Genomic DNA, 18,472 nt, shown 5'->3' on the forward strand with positions numbered 1-18,472 from the left:
GACTGATGTGTTTTATTCAACCCACCTCCCTCCTTTCAAGTTAGCGACTGGTGACAGGGTGCTTTCCATCCTGACGATGACTGGCAACCTAAGTTCTCCCCACAGTAAATGACAGCACTCTACGTCCAACTACATGTGGATACAGAACTAAGTATGAGCCCTGGAATACAAAATCTGGCTAGCTGCTCGTCCTCCATCTTCCTGCCTCTTCTGGGAAGCAGAAGGCTCTCTGGCACAGTCTCCTAGCCAGCTAAGAGCCCCACCTACAAACAGTCAATGGCACTAAAAGCTTGACCCTTCATTTCTTAGCTTGTCGGTTGCTCTCACTGCTGAACAACCAGAAGGCTTTTCCTTGTACATAACATGGCCTCTGCCCTTTCCACCTCTGCGTCCCGGTTGAACCACAACAGCAAAACATCCTCCAGATGGCAACCTTTCAAATGCTGTAAAGACAACTGTCCCTCCCGCTCCCTTTCAATTTCCCATGACCATTCCTTAAGTAATTTGGTTTTTTGATAATGTTCCAGGTCAACTCCAGACTGGCAATGACCTTACAGAAAAATGATATAGACCTTGAGAGGAGTTCTACCCCAGGGAGTCCCGAACCCGGATGATTAGAAGCATCTGTGAACTTTACAGAACTAGATTTCTCCTCCCCAGAGAATCAAAATCACTGGGGGTGGGTCTCAGGCACCTGAACATCTGTACAACTCCCCAGTGATTCTGCTCATCGCCCAGACTTGGGAATCAGTATAGTGGGACTACTTTTCTTGAACTTGAAACAGAATTTTGCTTATTTTAAAACAATTAGGAGGTAGGAAGTTTTAATTAAATCTTAATGTCAGGGTTTAATTATGGGGCAAATCATTGACAACAGGTGAGGAAATTCAAGAAAGGAATCAATTATTAAGGTGAATTATAATAAGCAACATATGATGCGGGATAGCGTAAGCTGGTTTCCTCAGGAATCAGATCCATAGTAGCTGCCTGGGTGAATTCCTGAGTTAAGTTAGAGCCTCTCCTTAGGGAACGAGGGTGGGAAATAAGTATTTGGAGCAGGCTTAGAAATTCTGTTACCGAAGAGTACTTTAACATTCTTAAATTCTTATTATATTTAGTATCTCCAATCCCTTTGACTGTTTTTGACTTCCAGATCTGTGGGCTTAGCAATCTGACTGCATCTCTGTGGTTGTCAATGATACCTTTCTACTCCATCTTCTCCACCTATTCTGAATAGCTGTGTCTCTGTTGAAGCATACAGCTGACTTTTCCAGCAAGCTGTTTCCTTTGACTCCTTCCTAGGTGGTAGATTTCTCAAGGGCAAAGACTACACCTTCCCCTTTCTTCATAATGACCTACAGTGAGCACGTAAGTATTGGTTATTTGTAAAAATCTTTGGATATTCTCCAACTCTTCCAAGAAGTGGGAAAGGAGGGAATACTTCCTAACTCATTCTATGAAGCCAGCATTACCCTGATACCCAAGCCGAAGATAATTTAAAAAACTACAGACCAGTGTCCCTTAAAATATTCATGCAAAAATCACATTCAAAGTACTGACAAAGCGAATTCAGCAGCATATTACGGGGATTGTATATACCAAGACCACATGGGATTTATTCCCAAAATGCAAGGATTGTTCAACATACGAAAATCACTGTAATGCATTAACAAAACAAAGCAAAAACCCCCTACAGGATCATCTCAATGATACAGAAAAAGCCATTTGACAAAATTCAATACCCTTTCTTGATACAAACACTCAAACTAGAGATAAAAGAGAAACTTCCTCAACATGAAGGCCATACATGAAAAACGCACGGCTAACATCACAGTCAGAGGTGCAAGGTTGAAAGCTTTTTCTCAAAGATCAGGAACAAGGTAAGGATGCCTGATTTCACCACTTTTATTCACTGCAGTATTGAAAGTTCTAGACAGAGCAATAAGGCGACAATAAGAAATAAAAGGCATGCAAATTTGAAAAAGATGGAAGTAAAATTATCTATCTGCAAATGCGTGATCTTAGATGTAGAAAACCCTAAAGATTCCCCCAAAACTGTCAGAATAAACAAATTCAGCAAAGTTGCAAGATGTAAAATCAATATACAAAAATCAGGTGCATTTCTTTACACTAACAATGAACAATCCGAAAAAGAAAATTAAGAGGACAATCCATTTACAATACCATCAAAACCATAAAATACTTAGGAATAAACTTATCCAAGCAGATGAAAGATTGTTACATTGAAACTATAAATAAAATATTGCTGAAAGAAATTAAAGGCAGCACAAATAAACAGAAGACATCTTGTGTTTGTGGAAGACAGATTCAATGCAATCCCTCTCAAAATCTCAACAGCAACTTTTGCATAATTTTTTTTAAAAAATCCTAAAATTTGTATGAAATTTCATGGGACCCCAAACAGCCAAAACAACCTTGAAAAAAGTTAGGGGCCTCATACTTCCTGATTTCAAAACTTACTACAGTAATAAAAAGTGTTGTAGGGGCACAAGAACAGACACATTGACCAGTGGAATAAAACAGAGCCCAGAAATAAACCCTCACATATATGGCCAATGGGTTTTTGATAAAAATGCCAAGATCATTCAATGGGGAAAGAAAAGTCTTTTCAACAAGTAGTGCTGGGAAAACTGGATATCCACGTGCAAGACAATGAAGTGGGACCCTCACCTAACACCATATTTTAAAATTAACTAAAAATAGATCAAAGACCTAAATGTAAGAGCTAAAACCCTTCAACTTTTACTAGAAAACATAGAGGGGAAGTTTCCTGACAATGGATTTGGTAGTGATTTCTTAGGACACCAAAAGCACGGGCAACAGAAGAAAAAAATTGATCAACTGGACTACATCAAAATTAAATCTGTGCATCAAAGGATACGACCAGTAAGAGTGAGAAGAAACGGAGAAAATAGCTCTGAAAAGGGATTACTATGCAGCCCTTATAAAGAACCCCTATAAATAATCCAATTTTAAAAAAATACACAGCCCAATTTTAAAAATAGACAAAGAGCTTAAACAGACATTTCTCCAAAGAAGTTATACAAATGGCCAGGGAGCCCATGAAAAATGCTCAACATCAGTCATCATCAGGGAAATGCAAATCAGAAACCACAGTGAGATCCCCTCACACCGGCTGGGATGGCCACTACCAAAACCCTCCAGAGAGGGTATCAAGCACTGGCAGGGATATACAGAAACTGCAGTGCGGGTGCACCACTGGTGGGGAAGGTAAAGGGGCATAGAAAACAGCATGGAAAACAGTTCCTTAAAAAGTTAAAACGGACCTCCTGGGGGGTCAGTCGGTTAAGCGTCTACCTTCGGCTCAGGTCATGATCCCAGGGTCCTGGGATTGAGTCCTGCATCAGGCTCCCTGCTCCACAGGGAGTCTGCTTCTCCCTTGCCCCTCCTCCCACTCGTTCTCTCAGTCTCTCTCTTCCTCCCTCTCAAAAAAAAAAAAAAATCTTAAAAAAAAAATTTAAAAAGAATTACCACACAATCCAGCCATCTCTTGTATATACCTAAAAGAACTGAAGTCAGGGACTCAGGTATTTGTACATTCATGTTCATAGTGGCGTTACAATAGCTCAAAAGCAGAAACCACCCCAATGTCCATGAATGATAAAAATGTGGAATACACATGCAATGGAATACCACCAAGTCCTAACAAGGAAGGAGATGCTGACACGTGCCTCAACATGAATGAAGCTTGAAAATGTTATGTAAGCCCAATGAGCCAGACCGAAGAGTATAAATACTGTAAGATTCCACTCATATGAGTTACCGAGAGCAGTCAAAGTCGTAAAGACAAAAAGAAGAAAAGGAATTACTAGGGGCTGGTGGGGGGGGATGGGGAGTTTTATTTAATGAGTACAGAGTTTCTGTTTGGGAAGATGAAAAATCCTAGAAATCAATGGTGAGTTGCACAACATTGCGAATGTGCTTAATGTCACTCCGTTGCACGCTTAAAAATGGTTAAAATGGCAAATTGTATGTCGTGTGTATTTTCCACAATAAAACACTGGCTGGGCAATAAGTTCTACCAACTTGAAACCTGTATCTGCTACGTTCCAGCTGAGCGACTTTGGTTTGTAAAATGAGGATATCATGAATTCATTCATTGAGGTCATCGTCAAGATCAGCATTAAAAAGGAAAAAGTAAAACGCTGAGTATAGGGCCTATCATGCCATCAACCAACAAACGATGGGTTGTTGTTTTAGCAGCTCTGGAAATAAAAAAAGGTAGTATGTTATTGTAGAAAACATAAATGAACAAAGGTAAAAAAAAAAAGCGTCAGAACAGAAACAGGTACTGGGTAACAAGGGAACTTGAAAAACGGGAGGAGCAGTGTTGGCTTTGCAACAGTTCTCCAAAAGCTCTCGAGTACAGGGAATTTTATTTATTAAGATTTCAATACGAAGTGTGTGATACAGATGTTTAAGAGAGAATGTCATCTTAGGTCCCCAGTGACGGTCTGGTTCCCCTGTTACTGTGTGTATCGTAAGAACACTCCTTCAGAGAGATGAATAAACAAGGGTGTTTCCAGGACGGTCTCCCCAGAGTGAGGAAGGCGGACTACATACAAAGGCAGTATTGATAACTACTGACAAAGTCACTCAGCAGGCGAGCAGGGTTTAATGCTCAGGCACAGGTGGGAACACTCCCAAGTTACAGACTCTGCAGGAGCAATCACTGCCCTGCAGGGACGAGGAGCGCTGAAAATACCGCCTTTTACCGTATTTGCCTCTCTAAGATTCTATGACGCTAAAGTTACATTTTTAAACTTGGGATTTGTAAACGCTACTATGTAAAGACAGATGCAAGGTACGTGAGGATTACATGTAGGCTCGTCATTGCATGTGCCATATTACACACACGGATGCTGTTCTGGGAAAATCTCTTTGGGTAACAGAAGTAGTAAGTTCACAGCAAAAGCAGTAAGGCAGTTCCCCGTGTATCCAGTTGAACTTGAACAACCCAGGGGTTAGGGGCACCATGTCTGAGCAGTCAAGAAAGCTTCGTCTAACTTCTGACTCCCCCAAAACTTAACTATTACTAGCCTGTTGTCCTGAAGCCTTACCAACAACAAAAACAGGCCATTAACACACATTTTGTATGTTTTATATACTGTGTTCTTACAACAAAGCTAGAGAAAAGCAAATATGAAGAGAAATCCTAAGAGAAACTGCGTTCATAGTACTATCTTTATCGGAAAAAATCCACTTACAAGTGGACCCACGCAGCCCAAACCATGTTGTTCATGAGTCAACTCTTCTTCTAATTTGCAAAGACATTTTAGGCAAAAAAGAAAACACACACTTAAAAACCCACAAGCACAAATAAACCAACTTTAATAGATATTATTTTGTATTTATATAGCGCCTTCTTCAAGAACCTTAGATGCTTTATAGACATTATATCTAATTAATCCCCACAACAACCCTGTGAGGTAGGTATTACTCCCATTTTACAAGATAGGGAGACTGAAGCACAGAGAGGTTAAGTGACCCAAGGTCACACAGTTAAATTCACTGAAGAGCCAGGACCTGAGCGCCTTAGCCTCCCGGCTCCCAGTTAAATACCTCATGAGAGAATCTTTAATGAAAAGTATCCTTAAAGAAAGTATCAAGAGTAGTATGTTATGAAAGTGAGGTCTTTCTACTGCCATCACGGAAAAGAAAAAACCCGATACTGATGGTTAGAGGCAACAAGACCCATATATTACACATTTCCTTTTTTCCCTTTTCCTGGTCTCACAGCCCCTGTCTTAAAGCAATCTTCTAAAGGTAAAGTTTCCAAGACAGAAGCCATATGACTTGGCAGTGAGACTTAATTTAGAATATTTACTTTCAGTTACGATAATTTATAGAAATTTTTACCCCAATATACAAAAAATATGGGACAGCCATCCCAACAAACATGTACATGGTTAGAGAGCAATCAGCCACCATTTACAACCTAACCCCACCCCCTCATTTCAATCACAGTCAACCAACACACAACCTCACAATGCTTTCTATATGGGTCACTTCTCTTACTCAATACCTGCATTTTTCCCCCCAACCCTAACCCTATGTTTTTAAAGTATACTGAGTTTCTGATAAGCTTCAAAACATTTTATGTAGATGCAGCTGTACTAAGAGTAAAAAGGAAATTGAGAACCATCACCCCACAGTCCCTCCCCTGACAAATCATACTATTAAACACGGTGTAGATGTGAACAGTGTGTGACTACCAAGGAACTCAATAAAAATGCTAGAACTTGCTTTAATATGAAATTCAACCTTGCTTTTACTGTATTTTTTAAATGCAAAATGTAGAAACAAACACAGCGTAGTATTCCAATGCTGTACCTCTATGCAAATGACTTCATCTATCTCTCTTATCCATGCTGTGGCCTGACTCAAGTAAAAACTGACTCAGCCTCACTTTACATCTTTCTCTGCACTGAAAGCTGCAGAAACACAGCCTCGAATTCCAAGACAATTTGGTGTAAGCCCTCAAAATAAAAAAATGTATCCTCTTCCACGTCTGTGACCTTCCCCACATTCTCGGTCATGATTCTCTGTGCAATGTTGTCACTGGGCAGGCTACGTAATTTGTATAAACCCACTCCAGCCAGCGTAAGGCTTTAGCAACTATAATCTTAAAAAGTGAGTTGTCAAAATACATCATCATTTTCTCCCAGCACATCTGTTTAAACAGCCCAATTAGCCAAGTGACCCTGTTAAAGATCAGTTCATGGAACGAATAGGTGAAGTCATTTCCTGAGCTAAAAGATACAGATAATAAATGTTAATAAATAGCAGCAGACAAAAAATTTAATTTTTTTTCATATTCAACAGTATTAGTAAAAGAAGTTTAGAAAATTACAGCAATTAAAAAAAAATTACTGCCTAAAAGGACTTAAAGAACATCCAAGGCCTGATCGCTATTATTCTGAATATATATTCAATTATTTCTTGCACGCTACATTTGGCCACCGTCAGACAACTTACTGATGCGTGGAAAAGTGTCGACCTCAATGGTTCACATACATTTTACATTACATATATTACTTCTTAAAACTCCCAACAGAAGGAAGTCTTAACAAATGCAAAGTGTACTTTCTGAACACTCTTCCAGTAGATTTGTAAAGATGAAGGGAGGGACGGAGGGAGAAAAGCACTTGCTTGGAGTGTTCCTGGCCTGCGTCACGAACACTTCCTCCTCGTCGGGTTCATAGTGAGCCACGCGGGCTGCTGGGGTTCTGACAGATTACTTCTCTCCACGGTAAAGAACGACATTTGAAAAGAACATAATTGCTATGACACCAATTTTCCAAACATGGCCTCAGCTTGAAAGGTTAGAGTACTTAAGAATTCTCAAGATTGGGGCACCACCATGGAGCCACAACTTCCTTTTTTGTTCCAACTGTGACAGGGAATTTTTGATAGTTTTTTTTTATGGTATTGAAATTAAAGCTGAATAACTGATTTATAAACTATAACAAAAGGACAAATATTTAGCCAGAGATATCAGTTCCTCCTGAAAAAGAATATTTACCTCCTCTCGTTGCAAATTTTTCTTAAGGTATCCTATGATTTAAAATAGAGTTTAAAATTCATCTTAAAAATAGAAACAAACAAAAGGACTACTTAAACTGACAAAAACTAATAAAAATATGCTCAAATTTACGGACAGAATCATGGGCACTTCACACAATACTTAGACTCTACCAGTTTTAAGTAAAATAAATAAGAAAAAATTATAATTACAAAGCCAGTCTTTCCCCTTGGGGAAACAAAAAGCCACTTTTGACCAATTGTTCCCTACATATACATATACTGTATATTATTATAAGCTTCTTCAGAGAAGCAGAACATATTTGCCTTCCTGACACTAGACTCCAGTGATCTGTTAGTTTTTTACATCAGGAAGGCAACTGCAAGTGTTGGGCCCAAATGTAGTTCTGGTTTACGCTTGAGAAGACCACCGAATATACTCCTTCTGTGTACCTTCAACACGGGCAAATTTACGCAGTGTGTTCAGTATGATCCCCTTAAATGATCAATACCACCTAGCACGGACTCCTAGTCTTTCTACTGCACCCCCAAGGAGTTCAAATCAGTATTGGTGCAATTAATAAAGAGAAATGCATGTCAATTACTGGAAGGCTGTTTTACAAGAGGAGCTGCTATCTCTGATTTCACTTCCTGGCTGTGTGGAACTGCACGGACAGCATGATACCTGAGCAAATAAATCAACTACCATGATAGGAAGAGCGTGTTCATCCATAGTCTTTGCTTTACTGTGTGCAAAGTGTGCTACCGCCCCCTGAGCTTCCTGCATTTCTCGTCTTGAAAAATCAGTGCTTGATCCTTTCCAAAATAACCAGAGAAGAAATGAGGCAGAAAGAATCTCTTCATCACGGTCCCTCTCAGTCCCGAGACTGATAGAAAAGGATGTAACCAGACTCAGAGTTCTTTGAGATATCTGATGTCAACCCGTAGAATTCTTCAATAGCTTGTGCATCTATTTTCTGTGAGGCAAAATGGAAATATTAGTACAGAAATGAGCTCTTCAGTCCAGTAAAGTCTTCCACATTTCTTAGAATCATGCCTTTCATTTTCTTGTTTATAAAACAGCTCTGCACAATGAGAATGGCTTAAATGAAAAAGACTGATCATGCCAAGTACTGGTGAAAATGTGAAGCAAACAGGGCTCTTGTACATAGCTGGCAGGAAGGTAGAATGGGACAGAGACTCTGGGGAAATGTTTAGCATTATCTTCTAAGGCTGAACATACAACTACCCTTTGGTCCAGCGATTCTATTCCTAGAGAACAGAATTACCTGAACTATATGAAACCACCAATTCCCAACCATTTGTGACCTATGAAAATGGCAATTTCGTATGGTCCTACCTAACATACACCCACGAAAAATGGGTGCGTATGTCCAGCATTAGACAAGGGTGGTGATCAAGGCAGTTTTATCAATAATAGTCGGTAAGGGACAAAAGGCAAATTCCTAACTTGTTATATTCTTACAATGGGACATTACACAGCAATAAAAAAGAACCACTACTATAGGCAACTAGAATGAACTGCTTGATAGAAAATAAGTCATACTGGACGAGTCCATTTACATTCAAACAGAGGCAAATAGTGGGTTCAGGGGATGGTGAGGAGAGGGAAGGAAAGCTGTGAAGACTGACCAGGATGAGGACAAGGGGGCTTATCAAAGGTTGTTAAAAACGTTCTCTACCTTGATCTGAAGAGTGGCTACAGAGTGTGTGTATGTGCACGTCCATACGTGTGTGTGCACACTCACATGGAAAAAATTCAAGTGCTGCTTAAGATCTGTATGCTTTCTGTATGTACATTATAGCTCAATAACTTTTTTTGTAGACAACAAAAGATTTTTTTAAACTGACTCTCTTGTTGAAAGCTTTTCTTTGTTTTATTCTAAGCATTTTGAAGGTCACCTGACCATTCAAGCATCAGGATTGGCTGTTGGGGAGTAAGAAGTAGGAATCCGACTACAATCTGAAGACCTCGACATCTATCCAATATTCGTCACCTGTCGTATGACTGAGACGCTGGGAGAAAAAGAGAAGAGTAAACCACACACATAACTTCGAAGAAAAATATGAAATTCGGGAACTACTTACTTCTACAATGTCGTCATCAAACAACAACCAAAAATCGTGACTCTTAACTATCGCAATGTAATGTCCTCGATTAGGACCACTACAACAAAGAGAAAGAGAAGTTAATTTTATACAATGTTTATTAAGATCACTCTTCTATGCCCTCACCTTCATGTTCTATAAAGGAGAGTAACTGAAACTGATAAAAATACTATTATCTATTCTTTCCCAAAATATCAAGCTACACTGATGTGAACTGGCATTCAACTTTATAATCAAATAACTAGTACTCTACTTTGAGAGATATAACCAGCATTCTATTTATATAAAGCTATGCTATTAAAATTATTTGTTGTCTTTGTAATAATTTTTAAATTATAATTTTAAAAATAATTTCAAATTTGCTTCTATAAAAAATTAAATATATTTTTTAGCATTTGGGGAGAACGGTAGAAGGTCATAGCACCCCAGGTTAAACTACAGAACAACACATATAGAATTTTTTCAAGTCTTATTCCCTTGGCCATAATTTTTCTCTTGAGGAAAGATACCATGTGATGCCTAAAAAAGCAAAGATACCACATCTATAGTTCTGAAATCAAGCTTGACCTTCGTAAACCTCTTTAAAAACAAATGACATTTTATTAGTATTATTAGTGCTATTTTAAAGCACCTAGATCTTAGCATCATTATAATTCTTAGAACTGCCCCTGCATCTCATTTTAAACAAATCTGGAATAAAGAAATCTAAAAATGCATAAAATGCAAGTGGGATTATTTCTTTAAAAAAAAATCCTTTGCTTTATAAAGGACATGGCAAAGATTTTAATCTATCCCAGTTTAAGTATGACTCATTATAAAAGCTTCTACATAATTCTTTATTAAGTTATAATTCCATTGTAATTATTATAGAATTTGAGATAATTTTCAACACAAATTGCTGTTTATGGTGACCAGCAAGATCAGATAATAGAATAAGCAGCCTCCTGTGTGTCCTTGTCTCGGCTCCCTGATCCTATTAGGTGAGACGAGTACCTCAGGTGACAAAATGACATAAACAAGAGTACCGCTCTTTCTCCACAGAAGAAATACCTCAGAACTTTTTTTTTAAAAGGGTTTTAATGCTAAAATAAATTTAAAAATAAAAACTAAAAAAAAATATTTTCCCCATTTCTATAGGGTTCATCTAAAGAGTCTTGTGTTTTATAGTGAGAAAGAATTTTTTTTTTTAATTTTTAAGGTGGTGAACATAAAGAAAAATCCCAGAAAGGCTGAGGAACAGAGCCTGAGAGGGAAGGAACAGGTGGGCTGGTAGGTGTGAGGCTTGAAAAGGGTAAGCAACTTTTTTCCTCTGGCAAAGAGGTAGTTTGAAGAACAAAAGACAAAAGTTAATTACAGAAACCAGTAAGATGAGGAAGGGCCGAGGCTAATAAACTCATACCTAAGAAAGCCGTGGGCTAGGGATTTGCATTCTCAACCTAAGATGTGCTCAGCTCAGTATGTATTAATGCCTCACCCGTGCAAATAACTGTGTTGGCTGCTGTGGGGATGAGAAAGGCACCAACAACTTCCGGCCTGAAGACACTGTGAGTATGGGAGAGAACCCTGCACAAACACAATACAGGGCCCCGCAGCATATAAAAGGAGAGCTGCAGGGGTACTGCAACCCCCAGACCCCCTCCAGTGAGAGAGAGGAGGTGGGAAGGAGAGGGCTGAGGAATCCGGGAAGGCAGGTTACAGTGGAGCCTGAGATGGGCTGAAAGGATCACACGAGTAGTAATTCCGCAAGCACCTGCTAGAAACCTGCTACACAGCAGACATTCAGGAGTGAGAACGCGTGAGCTGGAGCGGCACAGGCTTGCTAACAATGAGCATCGTCTACAGCGGAAGGACGCAGGCAAAGTATGCCCTTCCTACTCTCGCATGAAACATAACCACGAATAAATCTGATAAATAAAAAATAAGATTTGAAAATGTTTTTAATCTTCTGTTAATGGACAAATCATTTCCTGTTTTAAGACGTGCCTGTTCTCATAACAGAAACGGACCTCCAATCTGAGAAATATAATGTAGCACCATGCGGTAAGTTATGGCTGGCAGGACGCATCCAGCAGTTATGTGAACACAAAGGCGTGGCACCAGATGGGGCTGGGCTGGAGGGAAGAGCACCCAGGATGGCTGCCAGAGAGGTTGAAAGAGGCCGGGAGGGGAAGAAGGCAGGGAGAGTCACAGTGAGAGAAGAGGAATAAGGAGTCAGGGAGGGGGCCCGGCCCAGCTGTGGTCAGGAATCTCAGAGTTCACGGTCTTGTGAGCAGAGCAATTCCAAGAACTCTAGCATAATCTAAGAAAGTGAAACTAGTAACCGTCCCCAAATTTGAAGAGGCTAAGGAACAGTTAAGTTAGAAAAGATAATATTACGATGTTGTTATTGTTAAGAAAACAGAAGAACAGCTAAGTGATTTGCATTCCCCCTTTAACCCTAAGACCACAGCGGGGTTGTTAATATGACTTGCATTTTACACAAGAGAAAGTGGACATTCAGGGAGTACTGTATAAAGTCACACCAGCCATAAATGGCAGGAAGAGAACCGAAAACCAGGTTTCTCTGACTCCAAAACCTCTGGTTTGAATCACTCCACCAAGGTTAAGTTGTCTGGTAAGGTTTTCCTCTGTTCAGATGTCTCCAGCCTTCCTTTAGAAACAGGATGGTCCAAACGCGGAAAAGAAAGATTACTGCTGAGGACGGAGGACAGGGAGGGAGGCTGACGGGGACGGTGGAGTTGCAGCAAGGTTACCACCTGGGCTGTCCGTACATTTTCTGAACAGAAAGGTGGGAGGGACAGCTCAAGGTGAGAAGGCCAAGGACTTTTTTCATTGGCTGAAACATGCTGTTAGCACAAGCTTCCCCAAGCCAGCGGGGAAACAATGAGTGTCTGTTTTTAAATTATACAGGAAATTCTAAACAATCAATGAAGACTGCATGTTCCAAATATAAATTTTGACCGTGTGATGCTCCTGTAGCTTTGAGACTTTTCTGAGCTATTTTTATAAATGCACATATATAGAATGAGATGGCACACTAAGTTGACTATCAGGAAATAAACATACTGATCAATAAAATCAGAAAATTTGTCTTTAAAGATTATTTCCAAAGCCATTTAAAATTTTTTCATTACCATTAACATGATGAACATATGCAATTCATCTCAGAAATAATTTATTTTACAAAATCTATTTAGGCATCATTTTTTACTGCAAAAAAAGAAAAGGAAAGAAAAAAGAAATAAAGAGAAAAACTAAGAGGTCTTAAAGTTCCTTGAAAGTAATATTGACAGAAGAAAAATAAAAATCAAATCTGGGCAACAGTATTTCAATATATAAAAGTTTAAGGAGAAAATGATAAATGCATTGTACCTGAAACATCCCATTTTGGAATCAAGTTATCCTGATGCTGAAGCCCCTAGAAGGTCTACAGTGAAAGGGCTACAGCAGAAGCCCTTGAGACCGTCCTGAACGCCCGCCCCACGGACAGAGACCCTCGCCCACTCGGCCCACGGCTGCAATTACCTTCCACAGTGAACCACCACGGCAACAAGGTCGTACATTCTGTCAGGATTGGTTGCATCACCAGATGTGTTAAACAGACGAAGTTCTAAAGGAAAAACTACCCGATAAGACAGTTTTGTGTATCGATGAAGTTGATCCATGTATTTAAACCTCTTCAGGTGTAGAGCTAGAATCATGGGCAGTTTTTTAACTTTCATCCTATTCAAATAAACATGGAAACAAAATTTCATGAAAGGCATTCATACCATGTCCTTCAAAGAACTATCAAACTTTATGATTCCACTAACAAATAGTTCATGGTCGGTTTTAATAGCCCAGCACTGCCCACTTTTGCATATTCCTACCAATTATTTTTTTAATGGCAAAGCAACATTCTGAACATCTTAAGACTATCCCACCCCACCCATCATCATCAAATGACACAATCTGACTTTCTACTCCATACGCCTTCAAAATAGGTGGACCGGCATCAGTCCTTTGTTCAGAAATCCTTATTCTGAAATACAGGTCCCTAAGGATAAGGCTAACTGCATATGATGCCAATGATGGGTGGAGGAAAACCAGTTCCTTACATAAGGTGCTAACGCCTTTGGATGTGAGTGGACACTGAAAGCCACTGGTTCTACTAGTCTATATAATTCAATAATGGATGGAGAACGGGACACAATGGGAAAAGCATTAAAGACCATTCCGTGAAAGGTGTTTGCCAGAGATAAGAAATAACTCCATATGAAGAATGATGACTATATGCATCCTAGAAAGGGAGTTAAATAACCTGCAAATTTAGGAGATAAGTCTTTAACTGTAAAACCACTGTCCATCTTCCACATTCTAAATAATCTGTATTATGCCCTTAAATGCCATTTCTCCCTGACACGACCTCTGCACTCCTACTTCATCTAACGACAGTTTATGCTTCTGAATGAAGGCTCAGCTCAAATGTTATAACTCCTGGCATCAACACCTCCTCCCTTCAATCTGCCATCGGCACTTCGCAGATTCACTGTGTGTACGGTTTATGACGCCATAAAATATTTAGATGGTTATGGGTCTTTCTCCTCTTCTAGGATCTGAAATCTTGGCAGGTAGAAACCTTTTTTTTTTTTTTCCATTTTATTTCTCTATCAAGCAACATGCCTGGCACATGACAGATACTTGACAAATGTAGCAGAAGCGAATGCTAAATGTTCAATGAAGCAAAATGCTTTTCATAATTAAAAAATGAAACTTACTAAGCCATTGCCTCTAATGAAGTGAAAACAAAAATCATTTTGTAGCATTATACTAAATCTGCACCCTACAAATCTTAAATGTGGTGGGCAGCTTATTATTCCAGAAACATTTACTATTCTATCCTGGCCTTTGAAAAACATTAGCAAGAATAAACATAAACAGATAATCATTCCTGGAAAGAAATCTAGCAGTGTAAGAGTCTTTATGGCCTTTGCCTCAGTAATCCCACACCTAGAACTGAAATATATCATCTCAAATACAAGGCTTCTGAAAAAAAGTCACTTCTAGAGTTATTTTATATCATGAAAAATTGGGAAAATCCAAGACACAGGCATATCACAGAGATACTGTGGGTTCAGCTCCAGACCACCATAGTGAAGCAAATATCACAAAAAGCCAGTGAAATGATACTTTTGGTTTCCCAATGCATACAAAACTTAGATTTACACTACACTGTATCTATTAAATGCACAACAGCATTATGTCTAGAAAAACAGAACAGATACCTTAATTAAAAAATACTTCATTGCTAAAAAAGGCAAAGCATCATCTAAAACTTCAACAAGTCACATCATCTTTTTGCTGGGGACGAGGGTCTTGGCTCACTGCTGATGGCTGCTGACTCATCAGGGTGGTTGGCAGCTGCTGGAGGTTGGGGTGGCTGTGGCTATTTCTTAAAAGACAACAATGAAGTTTGCCACACTGACTGGCTCTTCTTTTCATGAAGGATTTCTTTGTATCATGCGATGCTGTTCGAGAGCATCTCATCCACAGAACTTTCAAAATTAGAGTCAGTCTTTTCAAACCCTGCTGCTGCTTTATCAGCTAAGTTGATGTAAGAGTCTAAATCCTTTGTGGTCATTGCAACGACCTTCACGGCATTTCTACCAGGAGTGGATTTCATCTCAAGAAACCACTTTCTTTGCTCATCCATGAGAAGCAGCTCCGCATCCATTCAAGTCTGATCATGAGATCGCTGCACTGAGGTCCCATCTTCAGAACCCACTTCTAACTCCAGTTCTCTTGCTGTTTCCACCATCACTGCAATGACCGCCTCCACTAACCCCTGAGCCCCTCCAAGTCCTCCGGGAGGGTGGGAACCGACTTTTTCCAAACTCCAAACGAATGTTGATATTTTGACCTCTTTCCATTGTTCTTAATAGCATCCCATTCCAGGAGGGATTCAACTGACTTTGTCTAGATTCATCAGAGGAATCACTTTCTATGAAAGCTAGAGCCTTATGAAATGTATTTCTTAAAGAATAAAACTGGAAAGTCAAAATCACTCCTTGACCGTGGGCCGTGGAACGGATGCTGTGTCAACAGGCATGAAAACGTTCATCTCGTTGTACGTCAGAGCTCTTGGGTGACCAGGTGCATTGTCAATGAATGAGCAGCAATATTTGAAAAAAAAATTTTTTTTTTTCTGACCAGGTCTTAACAGTATTCAGTAAACCATGTTGTAAACAGATGTGCTGTCATCCAGGCTTTGCGGTTCCATTTATAGAGCACAGGCAGAGTGAGTTTAGCGTCCTTCTGAAGGGCCCTAGGATTTTCGGAATGGTCAGTGAGCACTGGCTTCGACTGAAGTCACCAGCTGCATTAGCTCCTAACAAGAGAGTCAGCTTGTCCTTTAAAGCTCTGAAGCCAGGCACTAACTTCTCCTCTCCAGCTGTGAGTGTCCTCAGTGGCATCTTCTTCCAGTAGAAGGCTGTCTTGTCCACACTGAAAACCTGTTGTTGCGTGTAGCCCGTCGTTACTCTGGTAGCTGGACCTTCTGGGGAACTTGCTGCAGCTTCTCCACCAGCACTTGCTGCCTCACCCTGAACCTCATGTTACAGAGCTGACTTCTCTCCTTACACCTCGTGGACCAACCTCTGCCAGCTTCAGACTTTCCTTCTGCCGCTTCCTCACCTCTCGCAGCCCTCACAGGATGACAGAGTTAGGGCCTTGCTCTGGGTTACGCTTCAGGTTAAGGGGATGCTGGGGCTGGTTTGATCTCCTCACCAGAGGAGATCAAATTCCTCTCGGAATTTCTCAGTATCAGCAATAAAATTGTTTCTCCTTCTTATGATTCATGTGCTCACTGGAGTAGCACCTTTAATGTCCTTCAAGGATGTTTCCTTTGCACTCACAACTTGGCTGATGTTTGGCGCAAAAGCCTAGCGCTCAGTCTGTCTCAGCTTTCAATATGCCTTCCTCGCTAAGCTTAACCATTTTCAGCTTTTGATTCAAAGTGAGAGATATGTGACTCTTCCTTTCACTTGAGCACTTAGAGGCCACTGTAGAGTTACTAACTGGCCTAACTGCAATTTCGTTGTGTCTCAGGGAACAGAGAGGCCAGAGGAGAGGATAAGAGGTGGGGAAAAGGCCAGGGGATCGAGCAGTCAGAACACACACATACATCTGGTAAGTTCATCATCTTATATGGGCACAGTCTGTGGTACCCCCAAACAATTACAAGTGATATCGAAGATCACAGATCATCGAAACAAATGTAATAATAATGAAAAGTCTGAAATACCGTGGGAATTACCAAAATATGACATAGAGACATGAAGTCAGCAAATGCTGACTTGGAAAAAGGGCATTAATAGACTTGCTTGCCTCAGGGATGCCATAAACCTTCAAGTTGTAAAAACAGTAGTATCTGTGAAATGCAATAAAGCGAGGTACGCCTGTACCCATCCTACACAAACGCCTTTATACAGAGGGAATGATCACCAACTCATTTTTAAGACCAGCACGAACTCAACACCAAAACCTGACAAAGGTATAAGAAAAGTACAGACTATTAATACCAATCATGATATTTCAAAGATGTGAAAATCAAGGCAACATTGGTGAACCGAATCCAGCAACATATAAACCTCACTTGGTGATGATATAATGGTTCTACTAAATGAAATGATGATGTTTTTTCCTTAGGTTCTTTCTAAATAAAGACCAATAACTGTAAAAATGGAAAGATTCCTTTATATTCCTAAACTAGCAAAATAATAATAATAAATATGCAAGCGGGATCTTAAAATATTAGTATAGCATAGCATATTTCTCCTCCTGAAGAAAAGCAACCTCGCCCCTACTTAAATTTTCCAGAAATTTTAGATCTCGGCAGAAAACTTACGCTTATCAACGATGTGATTTTTAAAAACAAGCATGTCCTCTTCCAACCTAATCAAAATATTTTACCAGGAAACCAGGAATGAGCAGACTACAGATATTATTTCCTTAGCAAAAACGCATTGTCTGCGTTACATACCAGGTTACGAACTCAAACCTGCAGCAGCCAGTGTAAGAGGCGGCAGGACCACAGCGATGAGGAGCACATCCTTCCTGCTTGGGGTCTTATTACCTAGGGTCTTAGACCCTGACCCAGGGAGCCAAGAAGGAACAGGAAGAGGCCAGCTAAAGGTTCAGTCTCTGGAAAAGTCTCACAGAGGGCAGCTTCAGCCTGGTCCCGCCAAGAAACTCCTGAGCTCTGAATTTCACTGCAGAATACTCTGCACCCCAGCAAGGTAACTGGGCTTTCGCACTCTTCTCCATATGCTGCTCAAAGGTCACGGGGGAAAGAAACTCTCAGGAGCTTCCTTCAGCAGCAGACGCAGGGGAGCCCCCAAAGAAGAGCCCTACAGGAGTGGGGGTGGTGGAGAACCGGCACTGTCTGGTGCCATTCCCAGACCATAATACCAGCTACTCCACTGCAGGTGACAGATGGCCCCAGGAACACAGGTTCCAGATTCCAATGCTGTCTGATTTTTTTTTAACCCTCCCCCCTCAAGAAAACCCACAAACCATTTTAAAGTAAAATTTCCCATTTGCATAAACTGTGTGAGCCCAGCAAAGAGGTCTATATGTTGAATGTGGGCCAAAGGGCACTAACATGCAAACTCTGCCACAGATAAATTTAACATCCCAGCACAGGCACGTAAGAACTTATTAAAATTATTTTGGCAGAGCAGTCTTTTTTTTTTTTTTTTTTAAGATTTTAAAAATTTATTTGACAGAGAGAAAAAGA

General features: G+C 40.1%; 1 protein-coding gene across 1 annotated transcript in view; it reads right to left on the reverse strand.

The window, feature by feature from the left end:
- Nucleotides 1-5,341: 5,341 nt before the first annotated feature.
- The window catches only part of USP12 (ubiquitin specific peptidase 12), a 47,374-nt gene continuing 34,243 nt past the window's right edge, over nucleotides 5,342-18,472 (reverse strand). The window contains exons 5-7 of the mRNA XM_011231045.3: nucleotides 13,222-13,419; nucleotides 9,676-9,754; nucleotides 5,342-8,543 (exon numbers count right to left, since the gene is read on the reverse strand). Coding sequence (XP_011229347.1) covers nucleotides 8,442-8,543; nucleotides 9,676-9,754; nucleotides 13,222-13,419 — 379 coding nt within the window. The 3' untranslated portion in view covers nucleotides 5,342-8,441. The remainder of the gene's footprint in view (nucleotides 8,544-9,675; nucleotides 9,755-13,221; nucleotides 13,420-18,472) is intronic.

This window comes from Ailuropoda melanoleuca, chromosome 7 (genome assembly GCF_002007445.2).
Source record: "Ailuropoda melanoleuca isolate Jingjing chromosome 7, ASM200744v2, whole genome shotgun sequence".
NCBI lineage: Eukaryota > Metazoa > Chordata > Mammalia > Carnivora > Ursidae > Ailuropoda > Ailuropoda melanoleuca.